Source organism: Mugil cephalus, chromosome 14 (genome assembly GCF_022458985.1).
Source record: "Mugil cephalus isolate CIBA_MC_2020 chromosome 14, CIBA_Mcephalus_1.1, whole genome shotgun sequence".
Classification (NCBI taxonomy): Eukaryota; Metazoa; Chordata; class Actinopteri; order Mugiliformes; family Mugilidae; genus Mugil; species Mugil cephalus.
Window position 1 is genome coordinate 12,580,331 of NC_061783.1, and position 26,462 is coordinate 12,606,792.

At 41.3% G+C, this 26,462-nt stretch overlaps 2 protein-coding genes and 1 non-coding gene across 6 annotated transcripts in view; 1 reads left to right on the plus strand and 2 right to left on the minus strand.

Annotated features, from left to right (window-relative positions):
- The first annotated feature begins 436 nt into the window (after positions 1-436).
- On the plus strand, positions 437-24,530 carry pip4p2 (phosphatidylinositol-4,5-bisphosphate 4-phosphatase 2). Of its 4 annotated transcripts, XR_007114155.1 has the most exons (10): positions 441-739; positions 6,728-6,876; positions 7,167-7,273; positions 7,459-7,582; positions 8,077-8,151; positions 8,894-8,946; positions 10,914-11,004; positions 12,290-12,597; positions 22,733-22,735; positions 24,519-24,530. XR_007114155.1 is itself a non-coding variant. In XM_047605200.1 (8 exons), exons 1-8 carry the CDS (start codon positions 634-636, stop codon positions 12,431-12,433), a joined length of 825 nt encoding a protein of 274 aa, XP_047461156.1. In that variant the 5' UTR covers positions 437-633; the 3' UTR covers positions 12,434-13,751. The 4 variants fall into 4 exon arrangements, 3 of the variants coding, with proteins under 3 accessions (XP_047461156.1, XP_047461155.1, XP_047461157.1); XM_047605200.1 differs by lacking the exons at positions 22,733-22,735; positions 24,519-24,530 and having other exon boundaries at positions 437-739; positions 6,752-6,876; positions 12,290-13,751; XM_047605199.1 differs by lacking the exons at positions 22,733-22,735; positions 24,519-24,530 and having other exon boundaries at positions 12,290-13,751.
- trnam-cau lies at positions 14,887-14,958 on the minus strand. Its single transcript has one exon. It is a non-coding gene; the product is annotated as a tRNA-Met (tRNA).
- necab1 (N-terminal EF-hand calcium binding protein 1) overlaps positions 15,173-26,462 on the minus strand; it is a 30,789-nt gene continuing 19,499 nt past the window's right edge. Inside the window, exons 7-13 of the mRNA XM_047605198.1 lie at positions 23,942-24,063; positions 22,700-22,776; positions 21,475-21,522; positions 19,311-19,423; positions 18,000-18,077; positions 16,700-16,791; positions 15,173-15,837 (exon numbers count right to left, since the gene is read on the minus strand). Coding sequence (XP_047461154.1) covers positions 15,809-15,837; positions 16,700-16,791; positions 18,000-18,077; positions 19,311-19,423; positions 21,475-21,522; positions 22,700-22,776; positions 23,942-24,063 — 559 coding nt within the window. The 3' untranslated portion in view covers positions 15,173-15,808. The remainder of the gene's footprint in view (positions 15,838-16,699; positions 16,792-17,999; positions 18,078-19,310; positions 19,424-21,474; positions 21,523-22,699; positions 22,777-23,941; positions 24,064-26,462) is intronic.

The following is a 26,462-nucleotide window of genomic DNA, read 5'->3' on the forward strand; positions in this document are numbered from 1 at the left end:
AGCCTGTAAATTGGGAGAGACATGTGTGAAATGAGTAATAAATATTTGAGTTTAAATATATGCAATATACACGTATATTCAAGATACTTAGGCTAAACAAAAACTTCAGGTCATGAAGTTACAGCGTATAAATGGTGTGAATGTTAAATTATGGTGCTGTATTTCTGGACTGCACAGATCTGGACCTCAGTGATGCTACAGTGACATCTAGCGGCAAGTACTGGAAATCGCAGCATCTGTTGACTCCCCATTAGTGAAACACTCATGAGGAGTCAACAAATTAAAAACTCCCAAGATGCTCTACGCATGCTTACAAGCTACAGCCATATCCCCAGAGAGTCAACAGAATTTCCTGATGTATTTTTAAAAATCAAATTCCATCACAGTGGCGTCTGCGTGCAGCTTTCGGCCCCCGTACATTGAACACTGCCCATGCCCTGGGCCATGTAGGAGAGGGGCGGGGAGCAGAGAGGAGCTCCGCCTCCTCCAGGCTGCCGTCACCGGCGTTTCTGCTGCTGCTGCTGCTGGACCGGAGCAACTCGGCACCAACAACCAGCGGCTGGCTGCTCCTCCCGTGCTGAGGGAAGACTCGGTGCAGCCAGGAGCCTCCCGTCATTTCTCACGGCTATCGTCATGGCCTCCGACGGCATGGACGAGCGATCTCCGCTGCTGTCGGGCCCCAACTCCGAGAATGTGACCCCCACAGCTCCCCCGTACCTGCAGGATTCAAGTCCCCGAGGTAAACACACACACACAACACCACGCAGACACCCCACCGCCTGCATGCTGAATCATTTTCGGGGCGTATCGAGTTTGTGCGTAAATAAAAACTGCAGCAAGGCAAGGGCATCGTAGGGAAATCAGTGGGCTGCTGACCGAAAGGTGGAGCTTGCACTGTGAGAACTGGAGCAGTGGGTTAGAGAAGAGGGGCCTACAACAACACTAAGCTGTTTTTTTGTTTGTTTGTTTTTTTTTTTAGAGCAGAAATCCTCGCATCACGATTCATTGGGGCCTGTGGGGTTTTAGATTTTCGCAGTAAAAAAAAAGAGAGAGAGAGAGAGAGAGAGAAAGAAAGAAATGATGGAGCTCTGCAGACTTCTATTAGATGTGGGCTTTAATGTGGTCGATTGACGGGGGGGAATTGAGCCACTGCAGAAGGAGGCAGGCGAGCAGCCTTTTGTCCCAGCTGCAAATCAACAAAATGCCCAAATGTTTGTGGATCAATAGCACATGATTTAAATGCCATGTCGTTTTCTTATTTGCATGGGAATGGGGCTGTTAACAATACACGTTTGCTCTCAATCTTGCTCAGGTAATTTGAATATTCTTGCATGTTTTGCATGCGTCATGCAATATAAACATTAACTGCCATGAAACTGCCAGTATTTTCCTTAGAAAATGGATTAATTGAGGCTACAGTGTAATGATGCATGCAAAATAACCCAGGCAATTAGAGCCTATCAATCCTCCAGACTGGAAGCTTATGTCAGCGCTGACCTTTGCACCCAAATTCAGAATTTATGTCACAGAAGAGAAGAATCCAGTCAGAAGCTGGAGAAAAACATGAACACACATGCAACTATTTTTCTGCTGGGGGCTTTACTTCATGCTCGCAAAAGTTCCCTCCCTGTGTTTCTTCGAAAAAACATCCAGATTGGATTCTCACGTCAGACGATTGGGTTTAGTTTTATGCCTTTTTTCAGGAATCGTTCAGAGAGAGATGTGTGGTTTCCTCCCTCTGAACATGTATGTCATGGACTCACAGAAGCAACATTTCTTTGCCTTGCTTGTTCTGCAGCAAATGAATGGATCCATTGACCGTGAAAGACTCTTTTAGGAGCAGCTCAGGACACAAACGGTGCACAAAACATCTTGGTTGTTCTGAAGTAGTCTAATCTTACAAAATTCATATTTCACCACGGGATTAATCGTAAAGACTTTACCGCTAATAGTCTATGACGTGATGGCCTGTTCGTGCAACACTAACCGAGTAAAGCCTAAATGAATTTTCGGTATATCTCACGGCCTAATTTCTCCTTCCTTCCTCGCCACAGACTGGATTATTGACTAATTCCAGTTTGGGTTTCTTGGTCGCCAATCAGCCACTTTGTAAGGTGGATTAATTTGAGGCTAACACGCCAAAAGTAAGGATGTTTTCTTAAAATACAATGACTGCAATGGTGCTTTGACTCATAATCCGCTCCATTTAGAAAGTGAGTTGATGTGGGCCGTGAGTAGAATTGACAGACATCCAAGTGCAGCCTCTGCTCTATTCATTTCCTTAATATCTTCTGCAAAGAGCTGTTCAAATATCATCTGTAACAGGTAGAGCCGGACTGGCTGCTGTAAATTCCTCCTTGGAGCCCGGTGGGGTGTTGGTGACGGGTGGAGACCAACGACCTTGGCTGCATCCGAATCACTGCTCAAACTGAGTGCTCGATTTTGACTCTTGCTTGATATTTTTACGCTTGAGTGGCGGAAGAAACCGGTTACAACAAAAGCACATGACGGGTTGTTATAAAATCGATGGTGGTAAATGAATCCCTCTGTTTTAATGCTTTATTTCTCTTTTTGAAATACATATTTTATCCAGTTTGTAATCCAGTGATAATAACTGAGTGTTGAGGCAAAGTCAAAAGAGACCTATGATCACAGCATATAAAATGGAAAGTCTGGTGTTTTTCTTCAAGGCAACAAAATCTAAACCTGACAAAACACATCTGTTTAATTTATGAAGATCATGAATATTGTAATTTTTTTTTCAGATTTATTCATGATATTATCACTGTGCTCTAGGCTTTCCATTCATACTGTACATGAAAACACCAGTAGGAATATTAACGTGACAAACAAAAGTAGACTAGAAGTGGTTTGATGTCCACAAATCTCAGAGTTTCGACTAATCTAACTAATCTTTCCCCTAAAATCTTTAAAAGGGTTTAGATCAACACGGTTCAGCCAAGTTATGTCTTTTTTTACTTTCCTCAGTTATTCGCCATCGTGCTGAACTCAGTGCCCTGTCAGCCTCAGGCCAACTAATCACAGGAGAGGAGCCACCAGCTTATTTGGAACTTAGCCCATGTTTTTATCAGGGGAAGTTGTCCAAATATTTGCCCACGATCAATCTAAAGCTGTAAAACTGTAAAATGAAAGTGAAATAAAATAAAATAGTGGCTCCGTTAGATCTAACTAATAATCAGCATTTAGTCAAAAGGCTATTGTCTCCTGTTTTACAAACTTTATCCATGTACTGTCTTAATTAGGACTAATCTGCTGTGAATTATAAGTAAACGAAGACCTATTTAAATGAAAAAACTATTGGCAGGCCGCTCAGGTAGTTAAACCCCAGTGGAAAACATCTAATATATTTGTTATACAACTCAAATAAAGAATGTAAAAATCTGACATCAGCACCAAATCACAAACGTTTCCCCCTTCTCATTAGCAGGTATAAATTAATGTCACCATGGAAACACAGGTCTCAGTTGGCCTGGGAATACGGCGACTAACTGTTCAGGGTAAAATGAAGTCAGAGTTGGGTTTTATTGTGAAGTGGATTAACTTGTAAATCCAGCTACGCCCTCATCGGGTAAATAAGTCAAACACGAGATGAGACACAGCTTGATCGGATACTTTTCAAATGACAATAATTTCATTGTCAAATATCAACAAATTGGATCTTTCTATTATTATATTCAATCAGAGTTATGTTTTTTCAAGTTAGAAAAACTGAAGTCAGCCAAATTAATAATAATAATAATAATAATATCAGTACCATTGACAAACTCCCAACATCTACTAATCCGCTGCAGAAAATAGTCCCAGTTTAAGATGTGTTTCAAATGAGCTAAAGTTCCCCCTGGCTAAGATTCTTTATTTAATGCTGCACGGGAAACCGGAAATAAAAACCAGAACCCCCTCCGGAGCAGCTGCTGCCTGCGTACCAGCTGTTCAGTTTGTGCACAACAAACCTCAAGTGTCACCACAGTCATGGAGAGTCAGTGAGCGTAAGGCAGGAGGAGGCGTTGGCGGCGGCTGTATGTTGTTGTGTTGTGTTGCTGCCGGTGGTCGTAGTGGGGCGTCTTCTCGTGTTACCGCTGGCTCCGAGGACAGCCAGTGAAAACCTATAGCGGCCGTTTTCAGTTTCAGACATGCATTAGGAAGCTGAAAGAGGAGCAGGAGCAGAAACAGGCCTCTCCTGAGATTGGTGGCTGACAGCAGAGACACGAGATTGGAGCTTTCTTTTGTTTTATGAGAATAATTAATTCTGCATTTGACTACACGTCTTTAGGTTCTGGATTAGCGAAGCATTACAGCAGTTGACTCATTTAGCTGTTACTTTAGCCAGCTACGGCCTTCACCCTGTGGGAGGGTTCGGTCATTGGCATGCTCTGGTCTGTCCAAACGTGGATGGGGTGTCCCATCTGTCCCCGCGGTGTCAGCTGATTGAGAGAGAGTCAATCTCAGAGCCAATCTCGTTTACCCACCGACACCTCCGATTATCTCACTTAGAGCGAGGCACAGGGAGGAAGTCGATTTTCAGATTAGATGGCTTCTTCGTGTTTGCTCACAGGCTGTAGCCCGCTGGTCATTTGTAACGGAGGACTCCTCAAATTATTAGTTAATCGTTTCCCTAATGAACTGATCCATTGTCTGTAAAATACGTGAAAATGTCACAACTTTCCCTAAAGCTGATTTTAATTCATTAAGATCATGTGGCTCGGAACGACCGATGCTGTAAAATCTTATGAACATTATAATTATTTGAGGTAACTGTGCGTGCTCCTTCTAAACCTAAATTAAACTGTATTATAAGTATTATATTTCAGTGTACAGGCATATTTCTTATATATATATATATCAGTGATTTCTAAGGTCAAATTACAACGGCTGAATGAGGTGGTGCAGATTTAAGACCACGTTCGCAGTTTGCAACAGAATGTAAAATATGCTTGAATACTACTGTAGTAGTAAAGGTGGTGACTGGTGCAAGTCTATGGATTAAGTTTATTAAAACCCAGAAAAATGGAATGTAGACTAAATACACGAGGCTAATGTGGGATTAAACGGTACAGAGTTCATTTACGTGGCCGACGATCACAGTGGTTCTTTCAAGGAGAAAATCTTTAAGTCTGTAAATGCCAGACATTTGATCGTGTTCATTACAGCTCTTTAAGGACTAGAAGACTCTTAATCTATGTCTTGATTAATATGGTTCGGTGTGTTTCAGGCGCGTTTGTGGCAGCGTTTTAATTTAGCAGCCCATCCAACTAATACAACAACAAACCACAAATGATACGATATATTACATGCTAACTGTCTGACGTTTGACTGTGAGAGCTTACACTGTCCCTGTGGCATCTAAAAGGGCCCATTGTTTCTTTCCTAAACATAAGAATTGGTGCTTGGCCCCTGATAAAGAGAGAAGAGTCACATGTTGAGCAATCAGAGCCAATCACCGGCTGTCATGGGTTTATATTCATCACATGAAGGAGAGAAGAAGACATACTGCTGACATTGTCATGGAGAGTAAATCGATTTAAGATTTCTAAGAATTTTTATTTTTATGTGTCTAGGCTGAGACTTCTAGTATCTGATAGTTAAAAAGGAGCAGTTTAGAAAGTTGTTTGGAAAATAACTTGACCCTGTTTTCATGTTGTAAAATGAATTTTGTGACCTAATATATTCTTTAATACTTGTTATTCTATACATCCATGGCTTAATTCATATAAATCCAGGGTTTTATTCAGTCCACTCCAGAAAAAGTCTGGTCTCATTCTGTTCGACCAAGAATATGAAACCCAAAGATATCTAGACTGTAATGATAAAAACAGAAAAAAAGCAGCAAATCTTCACATTTAAGTAGCTACAAATGTCAAATTCTTGCCTCGTATAGTATCAGGACTGTTAAATTTTATTTTTTGCACTACAGCTTGTGTTTGCATTTTTTTGGGCACCATAGAGTCTAATCTCATTCATGCCCACAGCATGAATTTGCGAAAAACAAGTGCGAAACTTACATAGGAGACTGCATTTTTTTAACAAAAATAATATACTATCCCTAATTGTTGCCCACTGTTTTTCTAAGAGAAATAGCCAGGACACAACAGGACTAAACAGCAGACTGCAATGTGCCCAAATTTTTCTTATTTTTCTTGAGAAATTACATTTTTTTAAGGATAGTTTATTAAATGTAACATCATCCTAATTTACCTGTTCTTCTTTGCCTTAAAACAAATGTAAAAAATCTGAAGTTGTCGTTACTTATAGGTTATTATGCTGTTGTCTTACTGCTCTGGCCCACTTGAGATCAAATTGGGCTGAATGTGGCCCCCAAACTAAAATGAGTTTGACACCCCTGATTAAGGTGTTCGGACCCAATGAGGTTTTGTTGTATTATGTGTGTTAGAAACATGATTCTTCTCTAAGAAAAACTAGATTGCCAAAAAAACTCAAGGTGCACAGTGTGTCGACTGAACACGCCTCATAATACCTGATACAGTTTTATATCAAACATCTATTTATAGTTATGTTTCCTGTGCTATAATCTGAGAAAACCTCTGCAAAACCGGCATGACGTTCATTCTAGTTGCACCTTTTGCCCCCGACCTTCGTCCCTCGCTGGATGCAGGAGGTCACGTGTTTTGCTCATGAAGCTGCTGTCATCCAGATGCATGCGATTAACAGGTGGCCGTGTGTCGTGTTCTTTGCCCTCCTCTTCTCAAAGCCGAACTACCTCCTCCCTACACAGCCATCGCCAGCCCCGATGCCGGCGGTGTGCCTGTCATCAACTGCCGCGTGTGCCAGTCGCTCATCCACCTGGACGGGAAGCTGCATCAGCACGTGGTCAAGTGCACGGTCTGCAATGAAGCCACAGTAAGTGGAGGTTTTATAAAAGGTGGCTGGTATTGACAGCCTCTCCTCTCCTCTTAGTTCTGTATTTCCACATTAGCGATACCTGGTTTGATTCACTGACTGGAACATTGCTGCAGGCAATTCATCCACATCTGTCAGTTTCCTGTCTGAGTTTCAATAAATAAGTGAAGGGGAGATCAAATGACTGTCATTGTCGTCAGTGTTGAACTATAGCGTCTTTTTATTCCTTTATTTTTGTGTTTTCTTTTCTTTGCATCGGTTTGGTTTTAAATGACCCGTTCTTCGTGCAGCCCATCAAGAATCCTCCAGCAGGGAAGAAGTACGTGAGGTGTCCTTGTAACTGCCTGCTCATCTGTAAAGACACGTCCAGGAGGATAGGATGTCCTCGACCAAACTGGTAGGTCACAGTGTTCGGACTGATTTGCTGCCGCACGCGTCCTTAAAGTCCCTATTATTTCATTCATTCCTTAAACTGCACCTGCACCTGAGGCTGTGATGAAAGTCATCTGGTTGAAGGCGAATCAAAACTTTTTCTGTGCTCTTTTGCTCTTCAAAAACTCTTGTCTTTGTTCCCTCTGACAGTAGACGTATAATAAACCTGAGCCCGGTGATGGTAATCCCAGAGGAGCAACCCGCCCAGCCGGCGCTGCCCATCCAACCTGAGGGGATGAGGGTGGTGTGCGGTCACTGTGGTAACACCTTCCTAGTACGTAAGACCTCAAAGACGACCAACCTTAGCCAATCACAGGCTTGTTAATGTGGAATTGTTGTGCTGTTGTTGGTACGTGCATTTAAATGGTTTGAGAGCCTCGTCTTATGCTATACTTCTTAAGGGTAGAAAACCATTTGTGTTCTTATTGTTTGAACTTGTTTTGATTTATACTTTTTATCAGTCGAGATGAAAACCTCTACATTATGACCTTTGCCCGTGGGTGCCGTGCATTTTCTGCATGTTTTCTCTCCTTGCCTGACTCCTCAAACGTCCTGAGTGTCCACTTGATCACTGTGTGACCACACTGCATTAACCTGCAGCTACGGCTGCACTTAGTCCCTCCTCAGATAGACATGTGCACTTAGACTGAGTTTATCATGCAAGAAAGTGATGTGCAGAACCTGAAGCGCTGAGTCGGTGTGACGCTGACTCAACGCTGTGCTGTTGCCGTCTTAACGTCTGCGCACTGTTGCTTGCGGCCTCTGTAGGGCAGTGAGGACGCCAGCTCATCCCAGCCAATGTCTGGTCTCCCCACCGATGGCTCTCCCCCAGCACAACAACAGGTTGAGAAAGCTGGTCGTACTGGTGGACATATTAACAACAGCCTAACCCGCTCCAATCCAATCCTTATTCACACTGGAGATAATTTGACTTTGTGCACATCTGGCTTTGAGCAGAGCTTCAGTAAAGAACGGCATGTTTTGGATTAAAAGCGTACAAGCTTTGTTGTGTAAAATCACGACTTCACCGAAGCCAGATGTCAAAAGTCGCATATTTATCTTGTGTCAATAGGAACTGTTAATCATGCCGTGGTGGTTTGAAAATTTCTTTAACACTGCTTTTTTAACTCCAGATGAAACCATAACTAACATATACGGAAGAGGATTAGGGCCACTGTGTGGAAAAAAGTGAGTTCTGACTCTGAATTTTGACTTTTTTCTCAGAATTCTGACTTTAATCTCAGATTTGTGACTTTAATCTCAAAATTCTGAGAAAAAAGTCATAATTCTGACTTTAATCTCATAATTCTGAGATTAAAGTCAGAACTCACCTTTTTTTCTCACAGTGGCCCTAATCCTCATCCGTAAACATATTATAAGAATAAGGTGCAAATTTTGCCGCATAGCTTTCGCTCATCTTTGGTATTGTCTCTAGTAGGAATAAATAAAGGGCTTTAAGCGTTGGATTGTGTAAAATCATCTAAGCTTTCTGCTGATTGTTTGAAAGTGCAGTAGGATCGTAGTTGTCTGTGTTACGTCGATGTTGTAAATTGACAATGCAAATTGTTCTTCTGCTTCCTCGCAGTGGATGGAGCTTCGGTTCAACACGCTAGCCAAGTGTCCCCACTGCAAAAAGATGTGAGTCAACCGAACCTCCAGGCACACTTTGACACTCCATTCTCCATTTCTTTTTAGTTGCTGTCACTTTTAGCAAAGCTAATTGTCGCATGTCTTTTCCAAGTCTTTTCGCTGACATTAAAATACATTTCAGACTCATTTAAAAATAAAAGGGAGATGTGTCGCAGTTTGAGTTGTTTGCTCCGTAACCCCAATTCATGCCGTACAGTTATAGATTTGTAGTTTTCAGTTTGATTCTCTAAGGCACATAAATTAAATAACAGACACATAACATTGTATAATGATCCCCGAGGACGTCAACAACATCAACCCATTTTGTATAGCTGTTGCCTTTAAACTTATTTTCTATTAAAATATGAAAAAAAATTCATATAAAGTTTGGGAAATCTGAATCTGGGAAACAGGGTAAAGCTGAGAATGATTTCGTCCCACACAGTGTTAAATCTTAGAGACACATTTGTCAAATTAAGACGAACACGTCTCACGTTAGAGCCGTTATTTTAAACTCCAGCCTTTGCTCCACATGGCAGACTCTCGTCCGTGTATTGTTTGTCTCATCCTGCCACGGTCGCACGCACTCAGATGTATTTTTTTGAAGCGGTGCTCGAGTGTTTACTGTTAAATTCACTGTAGCTCCACGCCGAGCTTTAGAGGTCTGGATTTGCGGTTCTTGGAAGGCGGGAGCGAGTGAGCGGGGCTAATCTAGACGTGTGACTGGAATTAAACCCTCACATGTAATGTTAACGGGGGAGGAGGGTCGCGGCGTGGCAGGCTGTGGGAAGGCGTTCGTCTGACAGCGGTTATGTGGACAGTAGGTGCACAAGGGAGACAGCGATGCTGAGACACCAGACAACCTGTGTCTGGATAACGAGCTGCACCCGAGACGTGTCTTTGCATCTGTGTCATGTTTGTGCATCTGTCTTTTTCTGTACCTGTGTCTGGCTCTATCTTTGTAACTCTGCTGACAACATCTGTCTGTACCCATGTCTCCTCCCCTGCATGTATTTGGTTTATGACTCACAAAAGCCTCTCTCTTATAATAACCAAGTCATAGTTGAGGTCATGTTTTGCCCACTCTCTGTCTTAGCTTAATTATTTCACCACTCCTTAAGCATCTCCTTAAAACCTTCTTCTCTTCTTTGTAACATAAATCAGAGCAGTGAAGGCTCATTCCATTTGGTCCCATGTTATGATGTCGCTGATGAGGAACCGAAATGTCCGGTGTGGCGGGACTTTTCCAAAACAATACGATCCGATTAACCCTTGATTTCTCTGATCTGTTCCTGTTTTTCAAGTTCTCCTCTTTACTGTAAATGTCAGAATTCTGATTCACGGCATCGTCACAGGGTCAAATGAATGACACGGTCAGGCGGTGCAAATGTAAACACTAAGTCGAGGAGATGTGAATGCAGAAGGCAGGTGATCAGGCACCCCTAAGCCATCTGAACGCCAGCGATCCCTGAAGAATGCCTGAGTCCCGTCACATGAGAGGCATGTGAGAGCAGCGGGCGGACGGACGGGGGGGTGTAACAGTTAAAGCGGGGCAAGACGAGAACGAATGCCAGTCTGTGTTTGCATGGAGTCTGGATAGAGATGAAGTTGTCGGGAGCCGCTCATGTGACCGCCCTCGAGCGCTTTGGTGTGTAACTTGGAAATGGGAAGTGAGAGATTTTTGACTCATAAGATTGTCAGGGTGCTGTGAAGTGAGATCACCGGGAAGCTGTGTGGGACGAAGACAATATCATCATTATGAAAGTGATTTCCACAGAAAGATGAAAACAATATTTACTGTCACAACAAACCCATGAACTCTTCACAAAGCTTTTTGCTCTGGAGGCAGCTGAATTGAATTCTTATACCAAAACTGAAGTTTTATCATATGTTCTTCTAACTACTTCCATTCTCTTTATATGTTGACCTAAAAACTCACTCTCCTTTTCCTTCTCCTTTGTCTCTTCTTCCTGCAGATCCTCTGTTGGCAGTGCGCTCCCTAGGAGGCGCTGTTGTGCTTATATAACCATAGGAATGATCTGCATTTTCATTGGAGTGGGTTTAACAGTAAGTACAGTCTCTGTCTGTTTGCAGCGTTGGTTTTTGGCCAGACAGTATCCAAATATGCAGAACTAAATATGCAGAAAAAAAAAATGAAAACAAAGTTTTCAAAATAAAAGTCCCAAAAAAGTTTTTAAACAAGGCGGTTTACATCAGTGTAAGGGGCTCTCTGAGGCTTGGCCTACAGCTAAATACTGACATTGGCATTCCAGCATGCTCACGCTGATGCTAAGTAGGCTTAGCCTCCTGACATGCTTACATTTCCTAACTAGCACAAATAGTTAAGTACTTCTGAGGCTGATGGGAATGTGAATAGCTTAGCAGGTTTGATCATAAAAAAAAGTAATGAACAAATAGATCTTTTTGAGCAGAGTATTTTGAATTTGGGTCGAATCATCAGAACCATCTTTCTAAGAAACACCTTTTAATCCGAATTTAGCATCACGTCAACCAAATTTGTGGGTATTGATCTGGTCATTTAAGTAGCAGAGGGGGTTGGTAATTACCGTCAGGTGCTTTGGTGTTAATGAAATTAACAACAGGTGCACTAGAGGGGCAGCAATGGGACGTAGACGATTCCTACTGCACATCCACAGATGTTAACCTTGTTGTGATGTTAGAGGAAAAGTCAGGGGATCACAACGTTTCCAGTAGTTGTTGTTGTTGACATATTTCACCACAGTGGTCCACCATCTGGCTTTCACATCTGGCTAGACATGCTACGTGAGGACAGAAATGTAAATGAATCTACGTGCACAGATCAGCCACAACATTAAAACCACTGACAGGAGAAGTAAATAAATGTCCTGTTACCAGACACCACAGGACACGCTCAGAAGGCCCATGTCCATTCTCTGATGAGTCACAACTGCTTTGGAGTCGCAAAGAAGACCTACATAATATGGTCATAATGTTAAGGCTGATCTGTGTATTCGAGAAATGTGCAGTTTGTTGTAAACAGACTCATGAAAACAGAAATAATCAGAAATCTGCATAAATCTATTGTAGTGGTGTTACACTCACTGTGACCCATTAAGACACTTCACTGTTTGAATAACCTCATATTGTTGAGTGTGTCACATATTATCACATCAATATCACACTTACATAATAACTGCTATAACCAGATTAAAATACTGATCTCTCCAGAATGATTCATGAAATTTTAATTCAGTGTTACGGAGCTGGAATGAGGATGTGTCATTGAGAAAGTGTAGTGAAATATCAAAGATCTGTCTGCGAGATACAGACGAGTTGTGTGTTGATGTTTTTTTTTCTTCTGTCCGCGCAGGTTGGTACTCGGGACTTTGCCAGCCGCTACAACGCCACCTACGTGTCCTGGGCGTTCGCCTACTTGCTGGGCCTCATCTGTCTGATACGAGCCTGCTACTGGGGAGCGATCAAAGTCAGCTACCCGGAGAACAGCTTCGCCTAGAGCGGGAATGTCTCTGCAAAGCCCTGCACGGCTGGAAGAACAAACTCCACTTTTAGTTTCTTCATCGTGTTCCGATTTCAAACTGGTCGTGTTCAGCGAAGTGGCACGTCTGCAGAGCGTCCGCACAGGAGTGTGTTGAAGAGAGAGAGAGAGAGCGTGTGTGTGTGCTGGAGATGTTTCATGCCGTGTTTGTGTTTTTTGACTCGCTGAACAAACCTACTGCCTGTCAATCAGTCTGCTCCACAGAGACTCAAATCCTGCCCGGGTTTTGCCAAAAATCTTTCAAAATACAGAATCAAGAACTTGAAGAGAAAAAAGAAAAAAAAAAAAGAAAAAAAAGCTGTGATTTCTCTTAATTAATGCCAGAATTATTTGGCTCATACACTGATTTAACGATGATAGTTCAGCAGACCGGTTGGATTTAGTTTTTCTGGATCAGTTTTTCAGTTTTTCAGCCACCAGATTTTCTCTTGTTACTGACCAGACCAAAATGAGACAACCTCCAACGAAATAGTTTGCCCATTGCACTACGATTATATGCAAGTGTAAGTGTTGTTTTGCTGCTAGTTAAGCTCCAGCTACAGAAAGCTGCATATTCATACTGTATTGTAACAATTTACCTTGCCTGTGTACACTGACATAGTATTGCTATATGATTTTAACTCTTGAAATGATCTCTCTCTTTTTTTTTTTTTTTTTTTTTAAGAAATTGTCCTTCAATGCCCATGTGTGCCAACTTTGCTGCCCAGTGTTAGTCAAGAAGAGCATCAGATCACCAGTTTCTCTTTTGTTTACTGTGCCATTCTGCTTTTACTCCACTACAGCAATAACTCGTCGTGTTCTCAGAACAATCTGGAAAAAAACAACAACAACATGGTGACTCCTGTTTGCATGTTGACTTCTGTTTCTGTCACAGAGGTGGTGTTCTGTTTCAGAGAGGTAGCTGAAGGGTACGATGTTCCTGTCTTTGCTCCTTCTGCCCGTGAGTTAGAATGTAAACCCCCCTCCCTTCGCTTGTATCGCTGCTCTCCGACCTCCCGTGAACTCCGTGCTAGCTAGCGTCGCTATACACTAACTCAGTATCCTGTCTCTTGACCTTGACCAGTGGGCACAGTCCAGACTTCTAACCTTGTTTTGAATGTGATGATGACGACGACGATGATGATGATGATGAAGCAGAAAATACTATTGAAAAAAAAAATACTTTGTACATAGTTCAAATTCTTGGCAAAGTTGGTAGTGTGAGGTAGAAGGATGGAAAGATGGCTCGTGGGTCTTTTTAAAAATGATAATTTATCAATAAAATGCCAAAACTGTGCATGTCCGTCTTTTCATTTGATCTTAAGCTTAAGCAAACGTGGGAATCAAAATAAAACCAAGTGCTTCAAGCTCTATACACATACTGATCTTTCTCTTTTTGCTGATTTCCACACTCGCAACATAACGCAACAGTACAAAGAAACCCAAAACATGAAACGATTCACTGCTTCTGAATCTGTAGCACTGTCACTTGTCGCATTTTCTGTGAACACAGTAAGGTAAAAGTGAATGAGATGCTCTTCAGGTAAATGTCAATCTGATGTTTAAATGATGTCACATTAATTGAAGCCTCAGGTAACAGGGTAAAGTCCAGTATGTATTTCTCTGGGGGAGCTTTAAATTAAAGATGGGTGCCAGTGTAATCCATGTAATTGGGTCAGGTCTGTCACTGTAGTGGTGGAGAAACAGCAGAGGAGGGCTGTAGTATACAGACATATCGCTTATCGCCCTAAACATAGTAGTTACTGTTGTGTTTATATTTTTATTTACATTCGTACACAGTTCTTTGTCGCTAAAAAAATCCAGTGTCCAAAAAGTCCAATAGCACATTTTATATGTGTCTATCATAATGTTTGAATATATAGGTAACATGTTGGCAAACACTCATGGTTTTAGAATAAGTTGCCTTATAATCTGAAAAAACATTTTTTTTTATCTCTTATTATCATGTGATTAAATATACAAAAACACATATTAATAAGCTATATTGTCCATGCACATGTTGCCTTAATGATTTACTGACATCTAGTTATTATGTCTCTTGTTCATTCCCAGCATGTTTGTTCTTGCTGCTGTTCTGTCGAGCGTCCACACGGTGGCAGCACTGCGACGAGAACACATTTCCGAACATAAACCATGCACACACAAATAGTCACTCTGTAACACGTGTTAAGTTAATTGGTCACTTATTGTATATCACACTGGAGAAATTAATTCCTATCCATTTGTACGCACAAAGAGTTGCGAGGGGACTTCGGGGAGTGGGAAGCTACGTCTGCCATGTCCGCGGATGTGTGGCATCACTTAATGGTACTTTATCCGTGGATGCAGTGGATTGTGAATCAGTAAGTGTTATATCATTCCCCCTCAGCACTATTCATCAAAATACACATAAATAACAAATTGTAAAGAAATAGCAGAGGATGGTTTCGATCCATCGACCTCTGGGTTATGGGCCCAGCACGCTTCCGCTGCGCCACTCTGCTTACGCTGTAAGATTCATAAAGCCGTTGTACAGAGACTGTGTCGTCACAGCAGTTAAAAAAGTGAAACCGCCTACTTCTGCCTCTTTAATTTTAACGTTCTTCTATCACATTAAAACCTAAATCAATAACGTGGAGGTTTGTTAAGTTATGTTATACTGGCACACAAAGAAAATAGTTCGTGCATGAAGAGCAAGAAAGGGATGCAAAGACAATACACAACAATATCATTTTTATTAAGACTTATATTTCAGTTTGACACATTAAATACAGGAACAACAGAATCATGGAGGCTGCTACAATTAATCTCTCCCTGTCTCTTACTTTGTCTTTCAAACACACATTTTGTGCTCGTATGGCTGCATTTGTGAGGAATGTCACTGTTGTAATAAATTCTTTAGCTCTTCACGCTAATCAGCACAACTAAATGATTAAAAGTGACCTCAACCTGAACTCAACTTGTAGATTAAAACCAGGCAGTGAGGCCAAAAACCTCCTTTTAAATCCTCACAAACGTAGCTATACAAGCACACACACACACACTACGCTGATGTTGATGTCAAACACAAGTGAGGAGGATTTCAGGTCATCAGATGGGTCGCTCATTGATGAGCTCATTGCTTTTAGGATGCCAGAGTGTAGACAAACACATGCGTGGGCTGTTTCAGCTTCCACCTAAACTATGAAGGAACATGGACGTCATCAAATCTGTACTAAACACCATGACTTCACAAGCTGTGTTGAGTTGTCTCATGTGTATGTGCTGCTGTCGTGTGTGGCTTCCAGATGTGCCGACAGGTGGCCGCTTCACTCCTCGCACCCATCAGCGGAAATCCGGCGGCGGGCGCCCTTTTTAGTTGTTGTTGAGGACCCACCACGAGGCTGTGATGGAGAAGAAAAAGAAAAAAGAAATGGTTTACTGACCCCCAAAATAACACCAATCAGTGGGAGCACAAGCCTGTACTTTGTGCTCTGTGCGTATATTGTGTGTTTATGAATAAGACTTCACAAATGTATTCAGCTCTGCACTCAACTCCAGCATCATCTAGGCCAAGATTGCTTTAAGGTACAATTAAGAAAGACATCTGATTACAACAAACATAATGTCTTTTTACATTTAAAGTTTTTTAAATGTTAAAAAATAAAATACAAAAATACCCTCAACACAATAAAATAGAAAACAATAATAATAATAATGTACACACACACACACACACATAGATAGATAGATAGATAGATAGATAGATAGATAGATAGATAGATAGATAGATAGATAGATAGATGTAGAGAACAAACTTTCAGTGGATTCGATGATAAAATAATATAAAATAATATAATAATATAAAAGCTCAGTTGTCAAATATGATTTATATCACTGATTTAAATCTAAATTTTACTTTGCAAAGAAAACCCATTAGATGTGCACGAGAGCTTCAGAAACAAGTAAACTGATTTGGCTTTTATATAAAAATCATTATCTTTTTATTCCAGTGTATCATTTGATCTTTTATGACATTTACAGGGTGAAACACTCAAATCAAAGATCTCTCGGCACGACATTTTGATTTCTTTGAAAACCTGATTAGAATCTAACAAGTCTTTGTTTGTCTGCGCAGCATGAGTTTGTGTCTGATAACAGCCGCAAAGAACTTAAAATAAAAATCCATCTCGTTAAAATCCATCTCATTACGATTACTTTACAAGTGATTGGGTTGAATGTGATTTGAGCCGTAGGTGATCTTACCAGGAACCAACATGGTGGTTATGATCTCTGGAGTTTCCAGGAAGTCCACGTTCCCTCTCTGGAAGGTTTTACTGTAGTTGGTCTGTAGGTGACTGGAGAATGGAAAAAAAAGACATCACTGTTCAGTTAAACTGTAAAAATGCCCTTAAATTCAGTTTATGTGAAAAATACATTAAAACCCTGTAATGACGCAAAGGTAAAGCTAACCTTTGACCCGATCATTTTATTATATTAAACATACTGTGAGTGTGCGATCATAGCTGTCACTGATGTAGTTGCATAAAACACAATTAAGAAATAAGGAAACTGTCATACGGGCAGTCCATACCAAACTGACTAACCTTTGGAGGTCTGGGGGATTTTTATTTAAATATTTATTCTTATCACTGTAAAGAAAATGCGCCGCAAGCGTGGCTGCCTGGTAGCTGTCTAGTTTTACAAGGGTGCTCCTGCCTACTATATGTGTGTGTGTACAGATGGGTGGGTGAAACACAGACAAGGAGACATGTTCAACAAAGGACTGAAAAAACATCTTCAAACTGGCATTGTTTGTTAACGGCTTGTTTTACATTTCGGATGGGAAAAATCCAAAATCATGTCAGGTGGCTTAAAGCTGTCACGACTGAAATTAAAATAAGAAATGAACAAAACATGGAGACCTTTTCTGTCTTATTTTCCCACTATGAGCACAGAGTTCAGTTTATTCGATTTATTTCAGATATTGGCTTTATGTACAGACAGATTCAATTTAGCTGTTTACCAAAACATACTGAAGATAAAAGTGCGTAATTGAATTGGCCTTAATCAAACTGAAATCGCATTTCATCAAACAAACTAAGGAACACAATGGAGGAAACACTTTGTTTTTACACATCAAAATCATTATCATCATCACTTGAAAAATGAAAATGAAATTGATGAATGAAATGAAAAAATATGAAAAACTGTTCTTACACCTTTCCTTTGATTGTGATGTGAATAGCTAATAACCTTTGATAGAGGACTAAAATAACAAGAAACACATAACGTACATGAATCCAACTCGTGATAACTAAAATAACACATGATGAGATACAGCCATGGACACAGGGGTGACAGTAATCAAACCTGATGAATTATAGTGACCACACATTTACGTTCCTCTTGCATTTGTTTCCCTCTTAGTCATACTCCAGCTTTCCTCATTAATTCCATTAAAGTTTCACTAAACGCCGCAGCGTCGACCAAGAATAATTTGGGGTTTACACAAGCGAGCCACGGTGCATTAGCCACGAGGCATGTGGGGCGGGCTCATACTTACTTCTTCCACACGTTGTTGTGCTCCCAGAATTCATAGAGAATGAAGCGTGATTCATTTGCCAGCCGCTGAACTGCGATGCTGCCAAAGAGAGCACAAGTCATGCAATTACTAATTAGTGTGCTACATCATGTCCCCACCGCGCGGCCTCTCTCTGTCTGGGCTGTTTTCAACACGCTGAGACGTGCGCAGGCTTTGTGGACCCGTCAAGACGACTTCCTCGCTTCACCCTTGAATTTAAATATACATACAGTAGTGTTTTGTCCGAGGCTTTGCCCAAAATGATGCTTAAAAATAAACCTCACGAACATGACTGAGATTTCAGGGGAACGATTGTGACAAAGCATGTAAATGTCAAGCTGTCCTTTAGGCTGCAGGATTTGGTCCAAAACCAGAGTGACAGTCAGGGTGATTCAGTTTGTTCTGCCTGCCAAAGGTGAATTTAACCACCAAGTGACAAGGGTGAGCATCTCTGGTTTTTGGCTGCACAAAAAAGAAAATGCAAATACTCTTTAATCCACGCCAGGGACGAGCTGGTGGAGTGAAGTCAAGAGCGAGTAGTGTTGACAGGAGGGACAAATATTCTTAGAGCCGCAAACGCTGAGGTCGAGCTTCTATATTTAATGCTTCCTTATTAATTCAGTTTCGCTGATGATATCGTGAAGATTTCTTAACGAGATGTGAATCATTTAGTTGTGCATTCAGGCGGAAGCCGCAGCTCAAACCTGCTTCAAAAGTTTATTAAAAAAGGGTTGTTCTGAATTGTGGAACAAACATGAAATACTGAAACACAGAAAGAGGCGTCACACTCGGCGTCTGTTCAGAGACATCATACGTAGCGGTGCTGAGCTGAGCGACAGCTGGGGAAAAAAAGACCCAGCGGATCTTGAGTAGTTGAGATTTGGTCACTCGTAATTATCTGACGGTTGAGGAGCAGCTTCATGATTCACGTCTGAGTGATGAGTTTGTTTCTGCCACTCAGTCATAACCACAGAGCGGTTGGTGTGTTGGAACAAAACTGACTCACAACAACACTTATTCAGTATGTTTTAAATGTACTGTACGTGGAGACATTTCATTTTACTTAAAGGTGACATATCATAAATGCAAGCACTAATTAAATTAAATAGAAGAGGTGTTTTTAGAATGTGTACTTAAATCTATACAGTATAAGGACAAACAGAATCCATGTAGACCTGTTAAACTTTTATTCTCATGTGAAAAACTGGATTTACTGGCAACGTACTAACATAAATAGTACATCCTAGATAGATACAAAGATACAAAGAGAGAAGAAAGAGAATATGAACTGACTGTAGACATCCGGTCTGGGCACAAGCACACTCCATGTACTGCCTCAGAGCCACACGAAACTCCTCCAGCTCCTCCTCAAGCACCGACAGCTGCCTCTGGACTATTAGGATGTGCTGCAAAACAACACGCGGCATTAAAATCAAAAAGTTCAGACACTTGCTCGTGGCGCGCGGTGTCCGTAATCTTCGGCTGAATTAATTACTGAATGAACGCACCATCAGAAGGAGATCGTGGAGGAGAGAGATGAGGCGTGAACAGCGGGGAAAACCTGGTCTAATCACGACAATAGACAGTCTGCTAATCATTTCCTGGGGCTGATGAGGGATTGTTGTCAGGGGGGGATGACAGGAGCAGGAAGTGAGTGGTCTGACTGTGTGTTAATGAGGGTCTCCAGGAAATAAGTGTAAGTCAATGCAATGTCCTCTGAAGTGATGGAAACACAGCGTGCGACTGATGAAACGCCTCGGGACTCTTTCTCACTTTAATTTGGGCCACACACACAAGCACAAACACGCACACACACATATATATATACACACTGTATACATATACACTGGAGGACACTGTGGTGTGTTGATGCACACAAACACCACCACACATCAGACTTGTTTCGTGTTGTTGGTCATTACTGGTTTTCACTGCAGCCAATTTGTCCCCGATGACACACACCATTAAACCAATTAAATAATGATGAATTCACACACATGAGACGTCTGCGTCACATTAGTGATGATGACACATCAGACTCGCGTGCAGTATTCACATGCATGGTTTTGTCTGTATTACTGTGTTATCTCATAGCGGGCGTACACACACTAGTGAATGTACGTGAAATATCCCAAACTGTAACCAAGCTGCAGGTCAGAAACTGAGAATCAACCAAAAACACGTAAGCGATTTCCAGTGTGTGGTGCATCCTTTAGTTTTGAATCTCTTTTTATAAACCTTCTTGAATGTTCTTTCTTTTTAAGACGATGATTTAACAAAACATTTGATGTTGTTTTTTGTCCCCTAGTAAACTGCGGGGCACACACGAAACCCTTAAAAATTAAAACTCAACGAAAGTCTGGTCTGTTTTTATCAAGTGAAGCCTCTCCAACAAATATATTTCGAGAAGTGGGTGGAACCACTGTGAAACACGCAACTAATGTTGTGTTAGCTTGTGGTTAGCATTAGCATTGACATGTAACAACAATCCCCTATTAACCCATAATGTTTTCCAGGTTGAAACTGATGTTTTGGTCAAAGCCAAACCAAAGTTGTCTACGACTGGCATCCCAGTAAAAAAGAAAGAAAGAAAAAAAAGAAAAAATTCAGGTTTAGCAGCCAAAAATACAGCAAGATGACATTTTCATGGTTGAAAGAGACAGTGTTCGCCTCAAGCTTCCCTCTGTTTTGCCTTCAGTTAACATTGTGACATCACAATGACGCAGTCCATGAAGGGGTCTTTATGTAAACCCTTTTAATTACACAGTGAACATGAGTAACGTCAATACAGGAATATATTTCCTGATTCACTTGATTTATTATGTTCACTTTATTTGTTGTCGTGTTGTGTAAATGTAAATTTAAATGTATATTATTTAGTGCAATATTTGTCGGCAAACATGCTGGAATATGTAATTACTGGCATAATGTTCACAATAATACTGACATTTGATGATTTATTATTCATCTAAGAATAAAATGCTTCACTATTAAATGCTGATCACGCTTTTAACTTATTGTGTTTGTGATGGAGAAGAAATCCTCATGAGTACAGAGGATTTCTCAGGCGTGAAATGAGCGACAGGGAGCAACCGTCTTTGCTTTGGCATGTGGACCCTGAAAACAGGTGACACCCGTCCACATTCACAGTCTGTCCAAGAGGACAACCATTGATAGCTAAAAGAAATAAATATGCTCCTGTTTATATAGGATTCATCTATTTCCAGACAGACGGAGCCTTAAACAGACGAAGTACAAGGAAGAGTGGGCCCAAAGCACTTCTGACAACTTTTAAAACCCTGCTGTTGCTATGACGACCACCGACTGCTTATTATAAGTGAGACCTCTGTCTCTGTGTTACGGCAAAAAAAAAAAAAAAACGTGCGAGAACAGAGTGACACAAAGCGGTCACGGCAGCAAAAACAAATGAACAGTAGATAAAAGTGAGTAAACGAACCGCTTTGCTCTCCAGGACCTCCTCTTCAACGGGCTCCAGGCGGATCTCCTGCAGAGAACATAAACTTCCTCAGGCTTCCTCTCATAGTGACACATTTTCAACATCGCACACTTCTCAATTTGCACCCCATTTCCCTCTGCCTCCATGAACGACTCTCCTTTGTGCATGAATTGTTTTTTTGTTTTTGTTTTTTTGACTGATAAAAGCACAAGAGAGGTGAAAACACAACATATTACATTATGAAGCCAATGAGCTGAAAGACTAGAGAAATGTGCAGAGCTGAAGGGAATGAATGGTGACACCTCTCAGCTGGACCATGCAGTATGTGAAACCATTTTCGCAGGTATGTAGTCAGGTTCTTCAAATATTAATATAAAATATAGATCCTCTGCTTTATGGACTTCCTTTCCCCAACTTCTTTTCCTTGTCCTGTTAAACTAAAGCAACGCCCACTTATGATGTTAACCGCTAAAGACTTTTAAAAGAGTGAAGAAAACATATTTTTCCTTTGTGAGGTAGAAGTAGGTTTCCTTTCTTACTTTTAACTTAAATCCTGAAGTAAAAAGTAGTCAGTAATATAATTTCAGAACATAGTGACATAATCACATAATAAACCTTATAGAAACAATTGAAACTACATAAAATTAAAAAATAAATACCAAACAATTGTTCATCAGCACTTTTCACTTTTCCTCAGTTTTTATGACTATAAAATTTTGTTTTATTAACAGGTATAATGAAACCTCATTCTGTGATCTTTGAAACAAACCTTGAGGGTAAAAGATCAAATCAGGGTCTAAATTTGACATTTATTCACGTTTGGTTTAACGTGCACGTAGTGAATGTTTCATAGCTGCCACAACCAGTCATAAGTGTTCTGGCTGTTTCCAATTGTCAGTTTACAACACATTTAATGCTACGTTCAACACAGCAGCTGTGAGAGTTGGTGTGCAGCTGATATTTCCTCTATATGTGCATATGTGCATGTGTTTGTAAGGTGGGCGGGTGTTGTTGGGCTGGCTCGGTTAATTTGTTGACATTGTCGTGAAGCCACGTTCCATAATTTGTGGTTCATTCCCAAGATGGATGTAAAGACCAGATGGCCAGGGCGGACATTAAAAGCAGAAGGAGATTAAAAAAAAAAAGAAGAATAAGAGAAGAAGAAGGAGGAGGTGGTAGGGGGGAGAGTAGAAGCATGGAAAGGTTGAAAGAAAGGCCAAGTGACCTTTTGTTCCAGACGGTCGATAAGCTTCTGCAGCCGGTTGACCTGCACTATCCACTGGCCGTCTTCGTCGTAAACACCTGGAGGAGGGTGAGAGGCAGACAGAGTGAATAACAAAGGCGGAGGGATGAAAGGCGCCGCATACATCGAGTGTATTTTAAACATTTCCCTCCATCGCGGTCTGCCAGGAAGACTTTTCAGGGTTTGCTTTCATGTCATGCAACACACGACCACGCCAATCAATGGGAAAGCTTTGAGCGCCGCAATCGAAGTTTATATAGGCTGTCGGCGGCCTATCGCCTAGCAACCACAGCTGGTGACATAACTGAGGTCTAATGGAGAGCTGACTGCGAACAGTGGTCACATACATACCACAACAACCAGGGGGAAATTACAGGAAAGAGCTATTAACTTACTGGGTTTCACATTTCTAAGAAGAAAATTAAGAAAGACACTCGTGCTCATGCTTCAAGCTGGAATAAAGTAAATCAGGGGTCTTCAATGTTATTCAGGCGAAGGACCCCCAAACTGATGGAGAGATTAAGTAGGGACCCCTTACCTACTATATGTGTTCTATATAAAACTTTGCCTTATAAATATACATTATTATTATCATTTCGCATTAAAATATTAAGATAAACATACCTGATATAAACATACAGATAACGTCTTCTGCCTCCATTTATCCCTTTACTGTGTGTGTACACAGAATGTGTATTTAAAGAAATTTAAATTTGTGGGGGAAATTTAAAAAATGTATATATAAAATTTATAGTCAACCAAAAATTATGCGACCCCCCTGCAGTACCTCCATGGACCCCTTGGGGGTGGCGGAGCTCCTATTGAAGACCTATGAAAAGTACATAATATGTGATATAAATAAAGTATATTAAAGGTGTTTTTTTTTGTCTTTTTATGACATTTCGTATGATTTTCTGTTACCCCCCAAAACCCAAAGCACGTTGATCACACTGATGTCTTGTATAATAACAGTTGTAGTGTGTCTTCAGTGCACCAGAAAAGTGGCAGGGCACCCAGCGGCTTTGAAACCTATACATAGAAACGCTGCTCTTTCTCCCTCACACCTACACAACCTCTCCTCCCCTCCTGTGCTCTGCTCTCTGGCCCGTGGAGAGACACACACTGGCTCCGGCCCAGCTTCCCTTTGCCGCCGGCGTGCAACGACGCAACACAATCTCAAGGTAGGAAACATCGTTAGACACAATAAGTCCGCTCGGCGTCCACCTGAATTGACGAGACTGAGGAGAGGGTTGTTGGGGGAGAGGCTGCTGTTCCTCTGAAGCCTCCGATTAGAGCGACGACCCGACCACTGGATGGACAAACCCTCCGGCTTCAACGGGCCCTGTCTGCAGTCAAAACAAGACGATGGTTATTCTGGCGCAGTAACATCTGAACATAACATCTTTTCAAAGTTGCAGTGATACGTCGACACACATTAAAACCTCATGTGGTCTATAAAGTGTTTTCTCTCTCACTACAAAAAGACATGGCTGAGAGGTAATGGCATCATTTTTAATATTTATATATTTTTTTGTTTTATGGTTAAAATCTTTGCAGGACTCCCCTTAAAATTTACACTGTGATGTCACAAAGAGTCTCCAGTTGTGCCTGCTGAGAATAAATTTACCTGAACTCGCCCCGACGTACGTTATGTTTGTATGTCGTGCCGGGCTGACAGTGACGCTAATGCCAGTGACAAGGTACATGCACCCATAGGGTAATATCACCTAAGATTTATCGTACTGCTGTCAAGTCGCTCGGTTCCGCACTTTGAAGAATCCTCAGGGTGTCTGTGAGGAAGTGTGTGTGTGCGTGTGTGTGTGTTTGTGTGGCCGTGACCAGGCACACATGGTTCGTTCTTTTCCACTTCAACACTCTACAAGTGTAATAATAATCGCCCTTGGTTTTAATGTAGCTGGGGCTCTGGCTCCTCCTAACTGGTCTATGTTGGAAGTGAAAAACGATTTGGGGAAACTTTCACCTGGGGCTATGAATGTCTGAGGTGCCCCCCTGAGCATAAACCAGGTTCTGGGGAAATCATTTTACCCTCACGTTCCCCGCTGTAGGGTTGTAGATTTCAAAAGTAGAGGAACTTTCGGGGCTGAGCTTGAAGTGGATTTAGATTTCATTACGACAGTGAGGACCAAGTTGGTGAGTGTGTTCGCCACAAAGTTAACGCCCGACTTAGATGCTAACACTCTGATAAACTACCTGAAAGACAAGCTAAGAACGATGAACGATTCAGCTCATTCGAAATTACCATGGAGTGTGAAGATGTGAAGCTATGAGAGCAGTACCGTTTTCTTTTCCTTTTGGAGGAGAGTGTTTGTATATCTTTTAAAAACTGATGTTTTTATTTATTTTTTTAAATGTATTTATTTTCATGATACAAGTCTGAAATAAAGATTGATTTATTATGAGTGTCTCAACAAAGAAGTCTGATGACTTCTACTGCTTATCCTTTTTCCAGCTTTAATGACCCCATTATGGGAAATGGACTAAAGTTGTACACAAAAACATTAAATGCAAAATCAGCTATTGCTTTCTCATATATATATATATACATATACATATATATATGTGTGTGTGTGTGTGTGTGTGTGTGTGTGTGTGTGTCAGTGGACTACTTATAATCTTTGCAGGTTTTACAATGATCTTCAGGAACCCTAAAGCCTAATAATTATGGGTATATTGACTCTCTGTAATATGAGGTTTATGAGATGATGAAACTGACAAACTGTAATCATTTTACTATTAACTGGAAGCAAACTACATCCATCCATTTGTCACATTTTCAAATACATGAAATCACAAGAAAGGGTTCCAGACTAGATGCCAGTGATTCAGACCTCATTCGTTTGAACCGCATCTTTTTACTTCTCAAGAGGCCAACGCCGTGCCAACACCCACTAGAGAGCTCTCTAAGCTGTGCAGAACCACTCAGAAGAGGTTTGAAAAGATCTCCACAATATTGAATCTGTCCGCTCAGTGGATTATTTCACTTGGCTGCAAACATGCACAGGTCCGACCCTCGTGGCAGCTTCAGCCCGAGAGCAGAGCGTTTGATGCAGAGTCTCCAAGAAGAGGTGTGGAGATTTTAAATTCACATCACGTGCAAGAAGGTCTTGCAACATTGCACGGAACGGATATAAAATTCAGCGAGCCGATGTCAGAGACTAGTTGGTCGTTACACAGGACGTCTACAAGAAGTTATTTCTGGTCGCGGGATCAGCACTAAACTTTGATGCCAAGGGTGTAATAATTATTATTTTTTATTTGTTCAGCTGAAAATGCTTTGAACAGACTTGTTCATCTTCGTTGTGGTACCGCTCATAGGAGATTTCATTTTAAACGCTGCCCTCCACCCCAGTATAATGCAGTATAATTAATTCGCAAGCTGCAGCCTAATATATCTCTACTCTTGATGCACGGAGCAGGAGGAGGAACTGTGTAGCGGGTCCCTCTCGGTCAGCCAGTGACTCATATTCTCAGCTATGCAGCGGCTTTAATTGCACAAACTGTCTGAGATAACTAACAAAGCAAAGTCCAGCAGCCTGCCCATCTTCTCAGAGCAGTTAAATCATCTGAGAGGAGGGAGAGGAGGCTGAGAGGAGAAGAGACAAGTGTGTGGAAAACTCTTTCTAAATCAATTAGTTTTAAAGGCATCCCAGTATCTGATCCAAAGGGAAACCCTTAACATTACAAGGTTTGCCCTTACCCTTAAAAAAAAAAAAGTCACACCGTG

Excerpts from the sequence above, each read along its gene's own strand:
- pip4p2 (XM_047605199.1), top strand. The coding sequence starts at position 634 with ATGGCCTCCGACGGCATGGACGAGCGATCTCCGCTGCTGTCGGGCCCC. Across the intron at positions 7,274-7,458 it reads GGATGTCCTCGACCAAACTG|TAGACGTATAATAAACCTGA; the intron begins GTAGGTCACAGT and ends TCCCTCTGACAG. Across the intron at positions 11,005-12,289 it reads TCATTGGAGTGGGTTTAACA|GTTGGTACTCGGGACTTTGC; the intron begins GTAAGTACAGTC and ends CTGTCCGCGCAG.